The 19,786-nt window shown below is 58.5% G+C and overlaps 1 protein-coding gene across 1 annotated transcript; it reads left to right on the top strand.

Annotated features, from left to right (window-relative positions):
* Positions 1-3,126: 3,126 nt before the first annotated feature.
* On the top strand, positions 3,127-18,735 carry ZFTRAF1 (zinc finger TRAF-type and ring finger containing 1). The gene is made up of 4 exons (XM_090138269.1): positions 3,127-3,535; positions 10,298-10,536; positions 12,693-12,904; positions 16,404-18,735. Exons 1-4 carry the CDS (start codon positions 3,203-3,205, stop codon positions 16,793-16,795), a joined length of 1,176 nt encoding a protein of 391 aa, XP_089994395.1. The 5' UTR covers positions 3,127-3,202; the 3' UTR covers positions 16,796-18,735.
* The last annotated feature ends 1,051 nt before the right edge of the window (positions 18,736-19,786 follow it).

Genomic DNA, 19,786 nt, shown 5'->3' with positions numbered 1-19,786 from the left:
GGGTCAGGTATGGGGTATGGGGTCCTATATGGGGTATGGAGTCAGGTATGGGGTATAGGGGCCGGTATGGAGTATGGGGTCCTATATGGGGTATGGGAGGTATGGGTGCTGGTATGGGATATGGGGTCAGATATAGGATATGGGGTTGGATATGGTGTCAGATATGGGATATGGGGTCGGGTATAGGGTCAGGTATGGGATATGGGGTCAGATATGGGGTCAGGTATGGGATTGGGGGTTCGGATATGGGGTTTGGGGGATATGGGGTCAGATATGAGATATGGGGTCGGATATGAGGTGGAGGGGGTCGGGCATGGGGTTGGATGTGGGATACAGGGTTGGATATGAGATATGGGGTTGGGTTTGGGGTGGAGGGAGCGGGTATGGGGTCAGAGGTGGGATATGGGGTGGGGGTAGTTTATGGAGTCAGGTTTGGGGTGGGAGGATCAGATGTGGGATATGGGGTCGGCTTTGGGGTGGGGGGGTGGGATATGGGGTAGGATGTGGGGGTTATGGGGGGTCTGCTTTGGGGTGGGGGGTTGGATATGGGGTCAGATATGGGATATGGGGTGGGCTTTGGGGTTGTGGGGTTGGATTTGGGGTGAGGATGTTGGATATGGGGTTGTGGGGTCAGATATAGGGTTGAATATGGGATACGGGATCGGGTATAGGGCCGGATGGGGGGGTTGGCTTTAGGATATGGGATCGGGTGTGGGGTTGGGGATCAGCTGGGGGGTCAGCTTTGGGATATGGGGTCAGGTGTGGGGTTGAGGGTCGGCTGGGGGGGGATGGGGTGTGGGGTCGGCTGTAGGGTGAGATTTGGGGTCGGCTGTAGGGTGAGGAGCGGAGTCGGCTGTGGGGTGAGGAGCGCGTGGGGAGGGGATGTGGGGCGGCCCTATAGGGAGGTGGGGCAGCCCTATAGGGAGGTGGGGCCGGGAGAGGGGAGAGGATGGGATTGGGATTTGGGTGGGATGGGGTGGGGGTGGGGAGGGGGTGGGATTTGGGATTTGGGATTGGGATTGGATGGGGTGGAGGTTGGGGGGGTGGGGGATGGACTCTGCTATGGGGTTTCCGGGCTGTAGGGGAGATCTGTGTGGTCTGTGGGGTCTGTGGGGTGGATGGGGTCTGTGGGGTCAGTGGGGTTAGTGGGGTCAGTGGGGTCAATGGGGTCTGCAAGGTTTGTGGAGTCAGTGGGATCTGTGGAGTCAATGGATCAGTGGAGTCTGTGGGGTCAGTGGACTCTATGGGGTCAGTGGGGTCTGTGGGGTTGATGGGGTCAGTGGGGTCAGTGGGGTCTATAAGATCTATGGGGTCAATGGGATTTGCGGGTCAGTGGGGTCAGTGGGCTTTGTGCAGTCAGTGGGATCTGTGGGGTCGCTTGAAGGTCAATGGGGTCTGTGGAGTCTTATGGGGTCTGTGGAGTCTTATGGGGTCAGTGGGGTCATCTGGGTCAGTGGGGTCAGTGGGGTCAGTGAGGTCACTGGAGTCATTGGGATCTGTGGGGTCCGTGGGGTCAATGGGATCTGTGGGGTCAATGGGGTCATTGAGGTCAATGAGGTCAATGGGGTCAGTGGGATCAGTGGGCTTTGTGTGGTCAGTGGGATCTGTGGGGTCGCTTAAGGCCAACGGGGTCTGTGGAGTCTTATGGGGTCAGTGGGGTCATCGGGGTCAATGGGGTCAGTGAGGTCTTATGGGGTCTATGGGGTCAGTAGGGTCAATGGGGTCAGTGCAGTCTGTGGGATCAATGGGGTCAGTGGGGTCAGTGGAGTCAATGGGGTCTGTGGGATCAGTGGGCTCTGTGGGGTCAGCGGGTTCTATAGGTCTCTGGGGTCAATCGGGTCAATGGGGCCAATGTTCTCTATGGGGCTGATGGTGTCTATAGGGTCTATGGGGTCAATAGGGTCAATGGGGCTGGTGGTGTCTATAGGGTCAGTGGCTTCAATGGTTTCTATGGGGTCAGGGGGTTCTATAGGGTCTATGGGGTCAATGGGGTCAGTGGGACTGGTGGTGTCTATAAGGTCAGTGGGGTCAATGGGGTCCGTGGTTTCTATGGGGCTGATGGGGTCTGTGGGGCCAATGGGGTCAGTGGGTTCTATGGGGTCAGTTTGTTCTATAGGATCAACGTTTTCTATGGGGCTGATGGCATCTATAGGGCCAATGGGTCTATGGGGGAACTGGAATGTAATGGGATATACTGGGAAGACTGGCCTATACTGGGAGTAATGGTGTCTACTGGGCCATACTGGTTCATAATAGCCCATACTGGTCTGTACTGGGCCATACTGGTTCATAATGGCCCATACTGGTCTGTACTGGCCCATACTGGTACATAATAGCCCATACTGGTCTGTACTGGGCCATACTGGTTCATAATGGCCCATACTGGTCTGTACTGGACTGTACTGGGCCTTACTGGTCCATACTGGGCTGTACTGGCTCTTGCTGGGTTGTACTGGGATATATTGGGCCATCATTGGTATGTATTGGTTCATACTGGTCCATACTGGACTGTACTGGTGCTCATTGAGCCATACTGGGAGATACAGGTCCATATTAGTCCATACCTGTCCAGGCTGCCCTGATCCATACTGGGCTGTACTGGTGCTCACTAGGCCATACTGGATGGCACTGGGCTGTGTTCTGGCCCATACTGGTCCATACTGGGAGGTACTGGTCCATACTGGTCCATACTGGACTGGGCCGCTCTGATTCACACTGGGCTATTCTGGTGCTCAGTGGGCCATACTGGGCTGTGTGCTGGCTCTGACTGGGCCATACTGGGCTGCACTGGTCCATACTGGTCCATACCGGTGTATAACAACTCTTACTGGTCCTTACTGGGCCGCCCCACTCCCGTAGCCCCGCCCCCTTCCCAGGCTCCGCCCAGTTCCCATTCACATTGGTCCATTCCCACCGTCGCGCCGGAAGCCCCGCCCCAAAGCCCTCCCCCATTGGTCCCCTCCCACCTTCACGCCGGAAGCTCCGCCCCCCACCCGTCCCCTCCCACCCCTCCCCTCCTCCACCCCGCGCGTCTCTCTGACGTCACGACGGAAATCCCCTCGGAACTTCTTCCTTCTATTGGTCAACCCCTCGCCTCACCCCGCCTCCGTCTGCTTCCTATTGGTCGAAACCTCAAGAAACCGGAAGCGGGGGGCGGCCAAGATGGCGGCGGCTGTGGCGGCCGGGAGAAGCGGTTAAAGCGATGTCGGCGGCGGAGGAACGCGAGGCCGGGGCGGGTCCGGCAGCCTCCGCCGCCCCGCAAGCGGCGGCTCCGGGTCCGGCCGTTGCTTCGGGTGAAACGGGGAACGGAGAAGAAGGAGGAGGCGGCGGTGGAGGAGGAACGGCGGGAGGGGTTAGGCCGCACGGGGAGGCGGGACCCGAAACGGACGCGCCGCCGAAGAAACGTTTGAGGGCGGCGGGGAGCGGAGCGGGGGGGGCGGAGGGGGCGGCGGGCAGCGGCAAGTTGGAAGAGCGGCTGCATTCCGTGCTCTGCTGCACCGTCTGCCTCGATCTGCCCAAAGCCTCCGTCTATCAGGTACGGGAAGAGCAAACCCCCCCCCCCCATAGTGTTCTATGGAACCCTCCCATAGAGAGGGACCCCCCCATTGTGTTCTATGGGGCCCACCCGGGAAGAGGGACCCCCCCCTCCATTATGTTCAATAAGACCGTTCACCCCCCCCTCACCCCCCGTTGTGTTCTATGGGACCCCCCCATAGAGAGGGGCCCCTCCCCATAGAGAGGGGCCCCTCCCCATAGAGAGGGGCCCCTCCCTCCATTATGTTCAATGGGATCATTCCCCCCCCCCCCGTTGTGTTCTATGGGACCCCCCCCACTGTGTTCTATGGGACCCCCCCGGGAAGAGGGACCTCCCCTCCATTATGTTCAGTGGGACCATTCCCTCCCCCCCTCCCGCCCCCTGTTGTGTTCTATGGGGCCCCCCCCCATAGAGAGGGACCCCCCCATAGTGTTATATGGGACCCCCCAGGAAAAGGGACCCCCCCCATTTTGCATGTTGTCTTCAATGGGACCTTCTCCCCCCCCCCCCCCCATTGTGTTCTATAGAACCTGCCCATTGTGTTCGCTGGGACCCCCCCAGGAAGAGGGACCCCCTCCTTAGTTGTCTTCAATGGAACCGTTCCCCCCCGTTGTGTTCTACTCCCCCCCCCCCATAGGGAGGGACCCCCTCCCCATGTTGTCTTCAATGGGATCTTCCCCCCCCCCATAGTGTTATATGGGACCCCCTGGGAAGAGGGACCCCCCCCCCCTCGCCCTCCCTTGTGTTCTATGGGATCCCCCCATAGAGAGGGACCTGCCCCCCCCTCCCCCATAGTGTTATTTAGGACCCCCCATTGTGTTCTATGAGACCCCCTCCTCCATTGTGTTCAATGGGACCATTTCCTCCCCCCACCCCACCCATGGTGTTCTATGAGACCCCCCCCTCCCCCCCCGGGAAAAGGGACCCCCCCCATTGTGTTCTTTGGGACCCCTCCATATAGAGGGACCAGCGTCCCCCATTGTGTTCAATGGCACCATCCCCCCTCCCTCCCCCCATGCCATTGTGTTCTATGGAACCCCCCCAACACAGAGGGCCCCCCCCATACAGAGGGACCCCCTCCTCCCCATTGTGTTCTATGGGACCATTCCCCCCCCCCACCCACTGTGTTCTATGGGACCCCCCCCGAGAACAGGGCCCCCCCATGTTGTCTTCAGTGTGACCATTCTCCCCCCACTGTTGTGTCTTATGAGACCCCCCCCCCCATAGAGAGGGCCCCCCCCTCCATGTTCTCCTCAATGGGATCTTCCCCCCCCCATAGTGTTATATGGGCCCCCCATTGTGTTCTGTGAGACCCCCCCATAGAGAGGGCCCCCCCCCTTCATTGTGTTCAAGGGGACCATTCCCCCCCTTCCACCCCTTGTGTTCTATGAGACCCCCCCCCATAGAGAGGACCCCCCCCATTGTGTTCTATGGGACCCCCCCATAGAGAGGGACCCCACCCCCATGTTGTCTTCAATGGCCCCCCCTCCCTCCCCATTGTGTTCTATGGGGCCCCCCCAGGACAGAGCCTTTGCCATTGTGTTCTATAGGAGACCCCCAGGACAGAGGGGGACCCCCCCCCATTGTGTTCTATGGGACCCCCTGGCATGAGGGACCACCCCCCAAGTCTGAGAGACCCCCCCCCCTTTCACCCCCATTTACATTCTATGAGCCCCCCGCAATATTATGTGACCCCCTCCCCCCTCCCACCCCCCCAGCAGAAAGACCCCCCCATTCATGTTCCATAGGCCCCCCCCCAGGCAGTGACCCCCCTCCTTCACCCCCATTTATGCTCTATGGGACCCCCCCCCAAAACAGGACTCCCCCCCAGCAATGAGACCCCCCCCATTTATGCTCTATGGGCCCCCCCAGTCTGAGAGACCCCCCCCTCAATTTATGCTCCATAGGACCCCCCTGTCAGTGACCCCCCCCCCCCCCAAAGTCCCTAGTTATGTTCTATGGGACCCCCTCCTCATTTATGCTCTATGGACCCCCCACCCCCTCCCCTAATATTATGCCCCCCCCCCCCCATTTATGTTTTATGTGACCCTCCCTGTCTGAGAGACCCCCCCCCCTTTCACCCCCATTTATGCTTTATGGGACCCCCCCCAATATTATGGGACCCCCCCGTGCCATTTATGCTCTCTGAGACCACCCCCCTTCCCCAGCAGAGATCCCCCCCACCCATTTATGCTCTACGGAACCCCCCCCAAAACAGGAAACCCCCCCAGTTTGAGAGACCCCCCCTTCACTCCCATTTATGCTCTACGGACCCCCCCAAATACAGGGGCCGCCCCCATTTATGCTCTATGGGCCCCCCCAGTCTAAGAGACCCCCCCAATTTATGCTCCATAGGACCCCCCTGTCAGTGACCCCCCCCAAAACGCCCAGTTATGTTCAATGGGACCCCCCAATATTATGGGACCCCCCCCACCATTTATGCTCTCTGAGACACCCCCCCCCCCCAGCAGAGACCCCCTTCCCCCAAAACAGGAACCCCACCAGCTGAGAGACCCCACCCCCTTCCATTTATGCTCTCTGGGACCCCCCCCCCCCCAAAACGGGAAACTCCACCCCCATTTATGTTCTATGGCCCCCCCCAGTCTGAGAGACCCCCCCTTTTCAGCCCCATTTATGCTCTATGGGACCCCCCAAAAAAGCCCCCCCCCAAATAGGAGTCCCAGCCCCCTTCCCAAAATAAGGTCACAGTCTGTGCCCCCCCGCCCCCCAAAAAAGGGGGTCACAGCCCCCCCCGCTCCCCTGCCTTAAATAGGGTCACAGTCTGTGTCCTCCCCCCCCCCAAAAAAATAAGGGCTACAGGGCCCCTATAGGGCTCACAGCCCGCCCCGCCAAAAAAGGGGGTCACAGCCCCCCCAAAAAGGATCACAAAGCCCTTAAAGGGGTCACAGCCCCCCCCTCAAATAGGGTTGCAATCTGTGTCGTCCCCCCCCTGCAAAGAACCATCGACTCCCCCCCCCCAAAAAGGGTCGTAGAGCTCTTAAAGGGGTCACCACCCTCCCCGTCCCCCCCCAGAAAAACGAGTCACAGGCCCCACTCCTCTTCCCCCCCCCTCCCAAAATAGGGTCACATTCTCTGCTCCCCCCCAGTAGGGTCACAGTCTGTGCCCCCCCACCCCCCAAAAAAAGGGTCATAGGGCCCTTAAAGGGGTTACAGCCCCTCCCCCCCAAGAAAAGGGGTCACAATCTCCATCCCCCCCCCAAAAAGGGTCATAGGGCCCTTAAAGGGCTCACAACCCCCCCCTTAAAAAAAGGGTCACAGTCTGTGTGCCCCCCCCCAAATAGGGGTCACAGCCCCCTTTCCAAAATAAGATCTGTGCCCTCCCCCCCCCCAAAAAAAATAAGGGTTACAGGGCCCCTATAGGGGTCACAGCCCCCCCTCCCCCAAAAAAGGGGGTCACAGCCCCTCCCGCTCCCCCCCTTTAAATAGGGTCACAGTCTGTGCCCCCCCCCCAAAAAAAGGGGTCATAGGGCCCTTAAAGGGGTCACAACCCCCCCCAAAAAAGGGGTCACAGTCTGCCCCCCCCCAAAAAAGGCTCATAGGGCACATAAAGGGATCACAGCTCCCCCCTCCCCCCAAAAAAGGGGTCACAACCCCCCTCCTCCCCCATATAGGGGTCACAGCGCCCCCCCCCAAAAAAAGGGTCATAGGGCACATAAAGGGGTCACAGCGCCCCCCCCCAAAAAAAAGGGTCATAGGGCACATAAAGGGGTCACAGCGCCCCCCCCCAAAAAAAGAGTCATAGGGCACATAAAGGGGTCACAGCCCCCCCCCAAAAAAAGGGTCATAGGGCACATAAAGGGGTCACAGCCCCCCCTTCCCAAAAAAAGGGGTCACCCCCCCCATAGGGTCACAGTCTATGCCCCCCCCCCCCCCGCATAAAATAGGGCCCACAGATCACTTAAAGTGACCCCCACCCCAATTAATTCCCCCCCCCCAATTAATCCCCCTCCATGTGGGCAATGAGGACACCTCAATTAGTGACCCCCCCCCTAATTAGTTCCATTCCTAATTAGTTCCACTCCACTCCCCCCTCCCCTCCCCTCTTTTGGAGACTGGGACCCCCCCCCTCCCAATTAGTGCCCCCTTCGCTAATTAGTGCCCCCCCTAATTATGTTCCCCCCCCACATGCGAAACAAAGATCGCCCCCCCAGTTAGTCCAAACACACTAATTAGTGTCTCCTCTAATTAGTTACGCTCCCCCCCCATATGGGCAATGAGGACCCTCCCCCAATTAATGTCCCCTCCCCCAATTAATTGTCCCCCCCCCCCATATGGGTGGCAGGGACCCCGAAATTAGTGTGTCTCCCCCCTCATTATTCTCTCCCCTAATTAGTCCCTCCCCCCTCATTAGTTTCTCCCCTAATTAGTCCCCCCCCCCATGTGACTGACAGAGACCCTCTTCAATTAATGGCTGTCCCCCCCATGTAAGTAATTAAGACCCCCCCCCCCCAAGTAGCATTCCCCCCCCCTCCCAATTAGTCCTGCCCCTCATTTGCATGGTAAGGACCCCACAATTAGTCACCCCCCCCCTCCCACTCCCCAATTAGTTCTTCTCTTAATTAGTTCCTCCCCCCCCCTTTTGGAGACTGTGATCCCCCCTAATTAGTGCCCCCTAATTAGTTGCCCCCCCCTCCCCCCCATATGGGTAACGAGGACCCCCCAATTAATGTCCTTCCCCCCTCCCCCATGGGTAACGAGGACCCCCCCAATTAGTGAGTCCACCACTAATTAGTCCCCCCCCCAAATTAATTCTACCCTAATTAGTCCCCCCCCATGTGGGCAAAGGGGACCCCCCCAATTAGTATCGTCCCCCCCAATTAATATCTCCTCTACATGCATAACAAGGGCCCCCTAATTAGTGCCCCCCCTAATTAATTGCCCCCCTTCATAGGTAATGAGGACCCTCCCCAATTAGTGTCCACCCCCTTAATTAGTCGTTCCCCCTCCTCCATATGGCTGACAAGGACCCCCTTTAATTAGTGTACCCCCCTTAATTAGTCCCCCTGCCCCAATTAGCTCCCCCCCCAAATGTGGGTAATTGGGACCCCACTAATTAATTAATCACCCTCCCCCAATTAGTCCCATCCCGTATTTGCATGAAAGGGACCCCCTCCCCTCCCCCCCCACCTTGGATTAATTAATTCCCCTCCCTCATTAGGCCCCCCACCCACGTGATCAGTGGGACCTCCCTAATTAGTTTGCCTGCAAAGGTCCTGGAAGGTTACAGAGGTACAGACTGGATTGGGTTGGAAAGGTCCTGGAAGGTCACAGAGCCTTGGAATGGTTGGGTTGGAAGGTCCTGGAAGGTTATAGAGGTACAGAGTGGGTTGGGCTGGACAGGTCCTGGAAGGTTGTAGAGGTAAGAGTGTGTTGGGTTGGAAGAGTCCTGGAAGGTCACAGAAGCACGGGATGGTTGGGTTGGAAAGGTCCTGGAAGGTTATAGAGATATAGGCTGAATTGGGTTGGAAGGTCCTGGAAAGTTATAGAGGTACAGACTGTTGGGTTGGAAAGGTCCTGGAAGGTCACAGAGCCTTGGAATGGTTGGGTTGGAAGGTCCTGGAAGGTTATAGAGGTACAGAGTGGGTTGGGCTGGACAGGTCCTGGAAGGTTGTAGAGGTAAGAGTGTGTTGGGTTGGAAGAGTCCTGGAAGGTCACAGAAGCACGGGATGGTTGGGTTGGAAAGGTCCTGGAAGGTTATAGAGATATAGGCTGAATTGGGTTGGAAGGTCCTGGAAAGTTATAGAGGTACAGACTGTTGGGTTGGAAAGGTCCTGGAAGGTCACAGAGCCTTGGAATGGTTGAGTTGGAAGGTCCTGGAAGGTTATAGAGGTACAGGTGGGTTGGGTTGGACAGGTCCTGGAAGGTAATAGAGATATAGGCTGGGTTGGGTTGGAAAGGTCCTGGAAGGTCACAGAAGTGTGAAAAGGTTGGGTTGGAAGGGTCCTGGTAGGGTAGAGAGCCTTGGAATGTTTGGGTTGGAAAGGTCCTGGAAGGTCACTGAAGCATGGGATGGATTGGGTTGGAAAAGTCCTTGCAGGTCACAGATGCATAGACTGCATTTAGTTGGAAAGGTCCTTGCAGCTCACAGAGGCATGGACTCAGTAGGGTTGGATTGGAAAGGTCCTTGCAGCTCACAAACGGGTCCTTACAGCTCACAGTAAAATAACATCTTTAGGGATGGTTTGGAAAGTCCTTGAAGACGATGGAAAGGTCCTAGCAGCTCACAGAGGCCTGGACCGATCCAGCTTTGCCTGCCAGGTCCCGGCAGGTAAAACAATGCTCCCAACCCATCCCTCTTGGTGCACCAACAGCCACCTGATGTGCGCCGGCTGCTTCTTGGGAAGGTCCTTGCAGCTCACAGAGATGTAGACTCAGTCCAGGATGTGTTGGAAAGTCCTTGCAGCTCACAGAGGCATAGACTCAGTAGGATTGGATTGGAAAGGTCCTTGCAGGTCACAGTTGGGTCCTTGCAGCTCACAGAGGCATAGGCTCAATAGGGTTGGATTGGAAAGGTCCTTGCAGCTCACAGAGGCATGGACTCAGTAGGGTTGGATTGGAAAGGTCCTTGCAGCTCACAAACGGGTCCTTACAGCTCACAGTAAAATAACATCTTTAGGGATGGTTTGGAAAGTCCTTGAAGACGATGGAAAGGTCCTAGCAGCTCACAGAGGCCCGGACCGATCCAGCTTCGCCTGCCAGGTCCCGGCAGGTAAAACAACGCTCCCAACCCGTCCCTTTCAGTGCACCAACGGCCACCTGATGTGCGCCGGCTGCTTCATCCACCTGCTGGCGGACGCTCGGCTGAAGGAGGAGCAGGCCACCTGTCCCAACTGCCGCTGCGAGATCAGCAAGGCGCTGTGCTGCCGCAACCTGGCCGTGGAAAAGGCCGTGAGCGAGCTGCCGGCAGAGTGCGGCTTCTGCATGCAGCAGTTCCCCAGGGCTGTGCTGGAGAGGCACCAGAGCGGGGAGTGCCACGATAGGTGGGGGTGTGGGGGGGGTCCCTGGGGGTCTATGGGGCTTTATGGGGCTGTGTGGGGTGGTTATGGGGTTGTGGCTGCATGCAGCAGTTCCCAAGGGCCGTGCTGGAGAGGCAGCAGAGCGGGGAGTGCCATGGTAGGTGGGGGTATGGGGGGGTCTGTGGGGCTCTATGGGGCTGTATGGGGTCATATGGGGTGGGTTATGGGGTGGTTATGGGGTTATGGGGTTGTGGCTGCATGCAGCAGTTCCCCAGGGCCGCACTGGAGAGGCAACAGAGCGGGGAGTGCCACGATAGGTGGGGTTTTTATGGGGGGGTCCCTGGGGGTCTATGGGGCTTTATGGGGCTGTATGGGGTGGTTATGGGGTTGTGGCTGCATGCAGCAGTTCCCCAGGGCTGTGCTGGAGAGGCAGCAGAGCGGGGAGTGCCGTGATAGGTGGGGATATGGGGGGGTCTGTGGGGTTCTATGGGGGTCTGTGTGGTTCTATGGGGCTGTATGGGGTTGTATGGGGTGGGTTATGGGGTAGTTATGGGGTTGTGGCTGCATGCAGCAGTTCCCCAGGGCCATGCTGGAGAGGCAGCAGAGCGGGGAGTGCCGTGATAGGTGGGGGTATGGGGGGGTCTGTGGGGTTTCATGGGGGTCTGTGGCGTTCTATGGGGCTGTATGGGGTGGGTTATGGGGCGGATATGAGGTTATGGGGTTGTGGCTGCATGCAGCAGTTCCCCAGGGCCGTGCTGGAGAGACAGCAGAGCGGGGAGTGCCGTGATAGGTGGGGGTATGGGGGGGTCTGTGGGGTTCTATGGGGCTGTATGGGGTCATATGGGGTGGGTTATGGGGTGGTTATGGGGTTATGGGGTTGTGGCTGCATGCAGCAGTTCCCCAGGGCCGCACTGGAGAGGCAACAGAGCGGGGAGTGCTGTGATAGGTGGGGTTTTTATGGGGGGGTCTGTGGGGTTACATAGGGATATATGGGGTTGTATGGGGTGGATTATGGGGTGGGGTCACAGGTTGGGGTCAGGGTCATGAAGTGGGGTCATGGGGTGAGGTTGGGGTTATGGGGTGGGTTATGGAGTGGGATCGTGGTGTTGTGGGGTTGTGGTGTTGTGGGGTCAGGGTCATGGGATGGGTGTTGGGTTGGGGTCACGGTGTTGGGGTGTTGTGGGGTCATGGTGTTGCGGTGTTGTGGTGGGGTCTTGGTGTTGTGGTGGGGTCATGGTGTCACGATGTTGTGGGGTCACAGTGTTGTGGGGTCACGGTCTTTGGGGTGGGGCTGTAGGGTTCCAGTATTGTGGAGTCCCAGCGTTGGGTTGTGGTGGAATCATGGTGTGGGGTCACAGTGTTGTGGGATCAAAGGGTTGTGGGGTTGTGGGATCGTGTTTTGGGGTTGTGGTGTTGTGCTGGGGTCACGGTGTTGTGGGGTTGTGGTGGAACCATGGGATGGGGTGACGCTGTGGGGTCCCAGCGTGGTCCTGTTGTGGTGTCACTGTGGGGTCACGCTGTGGGGTCGTGGTGCTCTCAGGGTGGCACTTTAAGGTCACTTTTGTGTCGCTTTTGTCCCCAAGGGGTCAACAGACCCCAGTCTCTTCCCTTCATAACCACTATAACCAAGACCTGTTCCCATTTGGGGTCACTTTTGTGTCACTTTTGTCCCCACGAGCTCAACAGACCCCAGTCTATTCCCTTCATGTCCACCCTTCCCAAGACCTGTGTCCATTTGGTGGCACTTGGGGGCCATTTATGGCCACTTGAGGTCAACTGACCTCAACCTATTCCCTTTATGACCACCCTTCCTAAGACCTGTGCCCATTTGGTGGCATTTTGGGGTCACTTGTGTCCCCATGGGGTCAACAGACCCCAACCCTTTCCCTTTAGAACCTCTATAACCACGATCTATTCCCATTTGGTGGCACTGTGGGGTCACTTCTGTGTCACTTTTGTCCCCATGGGGTCAACAGACCCCAATCTCATCCCTTTATGACCACCCTACTAAAGTGCCGCTTTGGGGCCGCTTTGGGGACACTTGTGTCCCCGTGAGCTCAACAGACCCCAACCCCTTCCCTTCAGAACCACCATAACCGTGACTTACGCCCACTTGGGGCCGCTTTGGGGTCACTTTTCTCCCCCTCCTGACCCCGAGCCCCCCCTTTTTCCCCCCCCAGGGTGACCCAGTGCAAATACAAGCGCATCGGCTGCCCTTGGCAGGGCCCCTTCCACGAGCTGACGGTGCACGAGGCCGAGTGCACCCACCCCACCAAGACGGGCAAGGAGCTGATGGAGATCCTGGACGAGATGGACCAGAGCCGGAAAAAGGAGATGCAGCTCTACAACAGCATCTTCAGCCTGCTCAGCTACGAGAACATCGGATACACGGGTAACGGGGGGCTTACGGGGTGGTGGGGGCACCCATGGGGTGGTGGCATCGTGGTGGGACCCATAGGGTGGTGGCATCGTGGTGGGTCCCATTGGGTGGTGGGGGCACCCATTGGGTGGTGGGGGCACCCATAGGGTGGTGGCATCATGGTGGGTCCCATAGGGTGGTGGGGGGACCCATAGGGTGGAGGGGGGGAACCCATAAGGTTGTGGCATTGTGGTGGGTCCTATGCGGTGGTGGTGGGACCCCATAGGGTGGTGGTGGGACCCATAGGGTGGTGGCATCGTGGTGGGTCCCATAGTGTGGTGGGGGGACCTATGGGGTGGTGGGAGCACCCATAGGGTGGTGGGGGGACCCATAGGATGGAGGGGGGGAACCCATAAGGTTGTGGCATCGTGGTGGGTCCTATGGGGTGGTGGTGGAACCCCATAGGGTGGTGGGGGGACGTATGGGGTGGTGGCATCGCGGTGGCACCCATGGGGTGGTGGGGGGACTTACAGGGTGGTGATGGGGCAATTATGGGGTGGTGATGGGGTTTATGGGGTGGTGGGGAAACTTATGGGGTGGTGGGGGGACCCATGGGGTGGTGGCATCATGTTATAGGGTGGTGGCATCCTGGTGGGTCCTATGGGGTGGTGGTAGGACCCCATAGGGTGGTGGGGGCACCCATAGGGTGGTGGCATCATGGTGGATCCTATGGGGTGGTGGTGGGGGGACCCATAAGGTGGTGTTGGGAACTATGGGGTGGTAGGGACATCTATAGGGTGATGGCATTTTGGTGGGGGGACTTATGGGGTGGTGGGGGAACTTATGGGGTGGTGGGGGCACCCATAGGGTGGTGGCATCGTGGTGGATCCTATGGGGTGGTGGGGACACCTATGGGGTAATGGTGGCTCCTATAGGGTAATGAGGGGACTTATGGGGTGGTGGGAGAACTTACAGGGTGGTTGGGGGCACCTATGGGGTGGTGGCATCGTGGTGGGTCCTCTGGGGTGGTGGGGGAACTTATGGGGTGGTAGTGGCACCCATAGGGTGACTATCATGGGGGGTCCTATGGGGTGGTGGCTCTGTGTTATGGGGTCTTGGCTCCATGTCCCACAGGGTTCCCATTGGGATCCTATTGGGATCCCATTGGGGTTCTTTTTGGGGTTCTTATTGGGGCTCCCATTGCCATTACTTCTAGGGTTTCCCTTGTGGTTCCCATTGGGATTCCCATTGCTGTTTCCATTCCCACTGGGATACTTTTGGGGTTTTCTATTTGAATTCCCATTGGGATCTTATTGGCGTTCCCATTGGGATCTTTTTGGGGTTCCTATTGGAATTCCCATTGGGATCCCATTGCAGTTCCCATTGGGATCCCTTGTAGGTTCCAGTTCCATTTCCCATTAGGATTCCCATTGGGATCTTATTGTGGTTCCCATTGGGATTCCCATTGCTGTTTCCATTCCCACTGGGATACTTTTGGGGTTTTCTATTTGAATTCCTATTGGGATCTTATTGGGGTTCCCATTGGGGTTCCCACTGCAGTTCCCATTGGGATCTTTTTGGGGTTCCTATTGGAATTCCCATTGGGATCCCATTGCAGTTCCCATTGGGATCTCTTGTGGGTTCCTGTTCCATTTCCTATTAGGGTTCCCATTGAGATCCTTTTGGAGTTCCTATTCGAATTCCCACTGTGTTCCCATTGGGATCTTATTGGGGTTCCCATTGGGGTTCATGTTGGGGTTCCCATTGGGATCCCAGTGCGGTTCTCATTGGGATCCCTTGTGGGTTCCAGTTCCATTTCCCATTAGGGTTCCTGTTGGGATCTTATTGGAGTTCCTATTGTGATTCCCATTGGGATTCCCACTGCAGTTCCCATTGTGGTTCCCATTGGAATCTTACTGGGGCTCCCATGGGATTTCCCATTGCTTTGGGAACCCTTTTGGGGTCCCCACTGGAGTCCCTGTCCCGTGTTGTGGGGTCGTCAGCCACTAACGAGGCCGTTCACCATCCCTATATAGGATGGGGGCCCTATATGGCAGCTTTGGTTGGAGGGACCCCCGGAGACCCCTTGGGGGGAGGTGGGGTGGGGGGTCCTGGAGGGGTGAGGGGACACCGATGCCAAACTGGGGACAACTGGGGGACCTCGGTGACATTTGGGGCCCAATGGGGGGGGTGACAGCAATGCCACCAATGTCCCCACTGAACCCCCACCCCTCCAAGAGGGGTGATGTCCCTACGGTGTCCCCAAATCCTACAGTGTCCCCCTGTCCACAATGACCCCACATCCCACAATGTCCTCATGATGTCCCTGTATCCCCCAGTGTCCCCATATCCCCCAAACGTCCCCCAATAGCCCCCAATGTCCCCAATGCACCCATCACCCCCAACGCCCCCATAATCCCTAATGTCCCCAGATGTCCCCGTTGCCCTCAGTATCCCCACTGCCCCCAATGTCCCCTTTGTGCCCATTACCCCCAGTGCCCCGAATATTCCCAATGTCCCCATTGCCCCCCCTGCCCCCTATTGCCCCCCAATGCCCTCAATACCACCATTGCCCCCAATGCCCCTACTGTTCCCCCATTGTCCCTACAGTCCCCATTGCCCCCCAATGTCCCCCATTGCCCCCATCACCCCTTCATCCTCCATTGTCCCCATATCCCCCAACCCCCCCATTACCCCCCTTTGCCCCCAAACCTCCTATATCCCCCATTGCCCCCATAGCCCCCTATTCCCCCATCACCCCCAATGCCCCCCAACTCTCCTCACCCCCCCCCCATCTCCCCCCATACAGAGGTTCAGTTCCACCCTTGCCACACGAATGACTTCATCACCCCCCATTGTCCCCCATTGTCATCAATGTCCCCATTGCCCCCAATGGCTCTACCCCAAAACCCCAGTGTCCCCAATGTCCTCGTTACCCCCATAGCCCCCAATGTCCTCATTGCCCCCATAGCCCCCAGTATTCCCATTACCCCTTCTGTCCCCATTGCCCCCTCTCACCCCCCCATCTCCCCCCATACAGAGGTTCAGTTCCACCCTTACCGCACGAATGACTTCATCACCCCCAATTGTCCCCTGTGCCCCCATTGGCCCTACTGTCCCCAAAACCCCCAGTGTCCCCATCGCCCCCAATGGCCCTACTGCCCCCAAAGCCCCCAGTGTTCCCAGTGCCCCCATTACCCCCTCTGCCCCCATCACCCCCAATGCCCCCCAGCCCCCCCTCACTCCCCATCTCCCCCCCATACAGAGAGGTTCAGTTCCGCCCTTACCACACAAGTGACTTCATCACCCCCCATTGCCCTCAATGGCCCCATTGCCCCCAATGGCCCTACTGCCCCCCTCCCCCCAATGCCCCCCAGCCCCCCCTGACCCCCCATGTCCCCCCATGCAGAGGTTCAGTTCCGCCCTTACCACACAAATGACTTCATCGCCCCCAGTGGCCCCATTGCCCCCAATGGCCCTACTGCCCCCAGTGCCCCCCAGCCCCCCTCACCCCCCATCTCCCCCCATACAGAGGTTCAGTTCCGCCCTTACCGCACGGACGACTTCATCACCCGGCTGTACTACGAGACCCAAAGGCTGACGGTCCTCAACCAGACCTGGGTGCTGAAGGCTCGAGTCAACGACTCCGAACGCAACCCCAACCTCTCCTGCAAGCGCACCCTCTCCTTCCAGCTCATCCTCAAGAGCAAAGTCAGCTCCCCCCTCGAATGCTCCTTCCTCCTCCTCGAGGGTCCTTACGACGACGTCCAGATCAACCCGGTCATCTACCACTTCGTGTTCACCAACGAGAGCAACGAGACCGACTACGTCCCGCTGCCCATCGTCGACTCGGTGGAGTGCAACAAACTGCTGGCGGCCAAAAACATCAACCTGCGCCTCTTCCTCTTCCAGAGACAGAAGTGAGGCGCCCGCCGTGGCCCCCCACCCTTCCTCCAGCCTCCCATCTTCACCTATCCCCCCCGCTCTGGAGAGGTTGGGGACCCCCTCCCCTCCCCCCCCAGGTGACGTTCTGGGGGATCTCGGTGGTTATGGAGTGGTTGGAGGACCCCTGGTGTGACTTTGGAGGACCTTGGCGATGCTTTGGAGGACCCCGGTGTGACCTTGGAGGACCCTGGTGACACCTTGGGGAACCCCGGTGACGTTTCTGGAGAGGTTGGGGACCCTTGGTGACATCTTGGGGACCCTGGTGATGCTTGGAGGACCCCAGTGACACCTTGGGGGACTGTGGTGACACCGTGGGGGGCCCCAGTGACGTTTCTAAAGAGGTTGGGGACCCCCCCGGTGATGTTCTGGGGGATCTCGGTGGTTATGGAGTGGTTGAAGGACCCCTGGTGTGACCTTGGAGGACCCTGGTGTGACCATGGGGGACCCCAGTGACGTTTCTGGAGAGGTTGGGGACCCCCCCCGGTGACGTTTTGGGAGATCTTGGTGGTGGTTATGGAGCGGTTGGAGGACCCAGGTGACACCTTGGGGGACCCTGGTGGTTATGGAGTGGTTGGAGGATCCCAGTGTGACCTTGGAGGACCTCGATGATGCTTTGGAGGAGCTTGGTGTGATCTTGGAGGACTGTGATGTGACACCTTGGGGGACCCTGGTGGTGGTTATGGAGTGGTTGGAAGACCCTGGTGTGACCCTGGGGGATCCCAGTGGTGTTTCTGGAGAGGTTGGGGACCCTGGTGATGCTTTGGAGGACCCTGGTGTGACCTTGGAGGACCCCAGTGACACCCTGGGGGACCCTGGTAACACCTTGGGGGACCCCAGTGACGCTTCTGGAGAGGTTGGGGACCCCCCAGTGGTGCTCTGGGGGACATCGGTGGTTATGAAGTGGTTGGAGGACCCCAGTGTGACCTTGGAGGACCTTGATGATGCTTTGGAGGACCCCGGTGTGATGTTGGAGGACCCCAGTGGCACCTCGGGGGACCCTGGTGACACTTTGGGGGACCTCAGTGTGGTCATGGAGCTGTTGGAGGTGCCCTGGTGACACCTTGGGGGACCCCAGTGACGTTTCTGGAGTGGTTGGGGACCCCTGGTGACATCTTGGGGGACCCTGGTGATGCTTTGGAGGACCTCAGTGAGATTCTGGGGGACCCCAGTGAAACCTTGGGGGACCCCGGTGACATTTCTGGAGAGGTTGGGGATCCCCCAGTGACACTTTGGGGGACCTCAGTGGTGGTTATGGAGTGGTTGGAGGACCCCGGTGACATCTTGGGGGTCCCCAGTGACACCTTGGGGGACCCTGGTGGTGGTCCTGATGTGGTTGGAGGTCCCATGGTGACACCTTGGGGGACCCTGATGACATTTCTGAGGACCCCAGTGAGACCTTGGGGGACCTCGGTGACACCTTGGAGGACCCCAGCAGTGGTCCTGGAGTGGTTGGAGGTCCCGCAGTGACATCTTGGAGGACCCCAGTGAGACCTTGGAGGACCTCAGTGGTGGTCACGGAGCGACACTTTGTGGGACCCCGATGACAATTCTGGAGTGGTTGGAGGACCCCCGGTGACATCTTGGGGGACCTCAGTGACATCTTATGGACAGGCAGGGGTCCCTGGTATCACCTTGGGGACACCCAGAGGACCCCAGTGTCACTTGGAGGACTGAAGTGATGCTCCTGGAGTGGTTGGAGGACTAAAGTGACATCTTGGAGGACCCCTGCTGACAATTCTGGAGTGGCCGGAGGACTGAAGTGACACTTCTGGAGTGGTTGGAGGACCCCCGGTGACACCTTGGAGGACCCAGGTGGCACTCCTGGAGTGGTTGGAGGACCCCAGATGACAACTTGGGGACATTCTTGGAATGGCCTGGGTGACCCTGGTGACATCTGGGGACCCCCGGAGGACCCCCAGTGATATTTGGGGTCACTTGGAGGACTCTGGGAACACCTGGAAGACCCCCATGCCATTTGGGGTCCCTTGGAGGACTTTGGAGTCCCTTGGAGGACTTTGGGGACCCCCAGAGGACCTCCAATGCCATTTGGGGTCCCTTGGAGGACTCTGGGGTCCCTTGGAGGACTTCGGGGACCCCTGGAGGACCCCCAATTCCATTTGGGGGCCCCTGGAGGACTGGGGACCCCTGGAGGACTTTGGGGACCCCTGGAGGACTCCGAATTCCATTTGGGGTCCCCTGGAGGACTTTGCGATCCCCTGGAGGACTTTGGGGAACCGTGGAGGACTCTGGGGACCCCTGGAGGACTTTGGGGACCCCCGGAGGACCCCCAATTCCATTTGGGGTCCCTTGGAGGACTTTGGGGTCCCTTGGAGGACTTTGGGCCCCCATTTTGGGCTCACAGGGCCGTTTCTCCTCTCCGTGTTTTACAGTCGAATAAAACAAAGGGGAAATTTTCAGATGATTCCTTCCCAGTTCATCCCAGTATCCCCCAGCTCCCTCCCTGTTCCTCCCAGTTCCTGCCAGTACCTCCCAGTTCTCTCCCAGTCTGCCTAGTTCCCTCCCCGTTCCTCCCAGTATCCTCACAGTCTGCCCAGTTCATCCCAGTCCCTCCGAGTTCTCCCCCAGTTCTCCCCTAGCCCCCCCAGTTCATCCCTGTATCCTCCCAGTCTACCCAGTTCATCCCAGTACCTCCTGGTTCCCTCCCCATCCCTCCCAGTTCTGTCCCAGTCCCTCCCAGTTCCCTCCTTGTTCATTCCAGTTCCCTACCCGTTCTTCCCAGTTCCCTCCCAGTTCCTCCCAATCTGCCCAGTCCCTCTCAGTTCATCCCAGTACCTCTCAGGCCCTCCCAGTCTGCCCAGTTCCCCCCAGTTCCCTACCAGTCTCCCCAGTACTTCTCAGTCCCTCGCCATCCCTCCCAGTTCATCCCAGTTCCTCCCAGTTCCCTCCCCATCTCTCCCAGTTCCTCCCAGTTCTCTTCCAGTCTGTCCCAGTCCACCCAGTACCTCCCAA

This window comes from Phasianus colchicus, chromosome 3 (assembly GCF_987193195.1).
Source record: "Phasianus colchicus chromosome 3, bPhaCol1.hap1.1, whole genome shotgun sequence".
Lineage (NCBI taxonomy): Eukaryota > Metazoa > Chordata > Aves > Galliformes > Phasianidae > Phasianus > Phasianus colchicus.
This window is presented reverse-complemented; position numbering and strand designations above follow the sequence as displayed.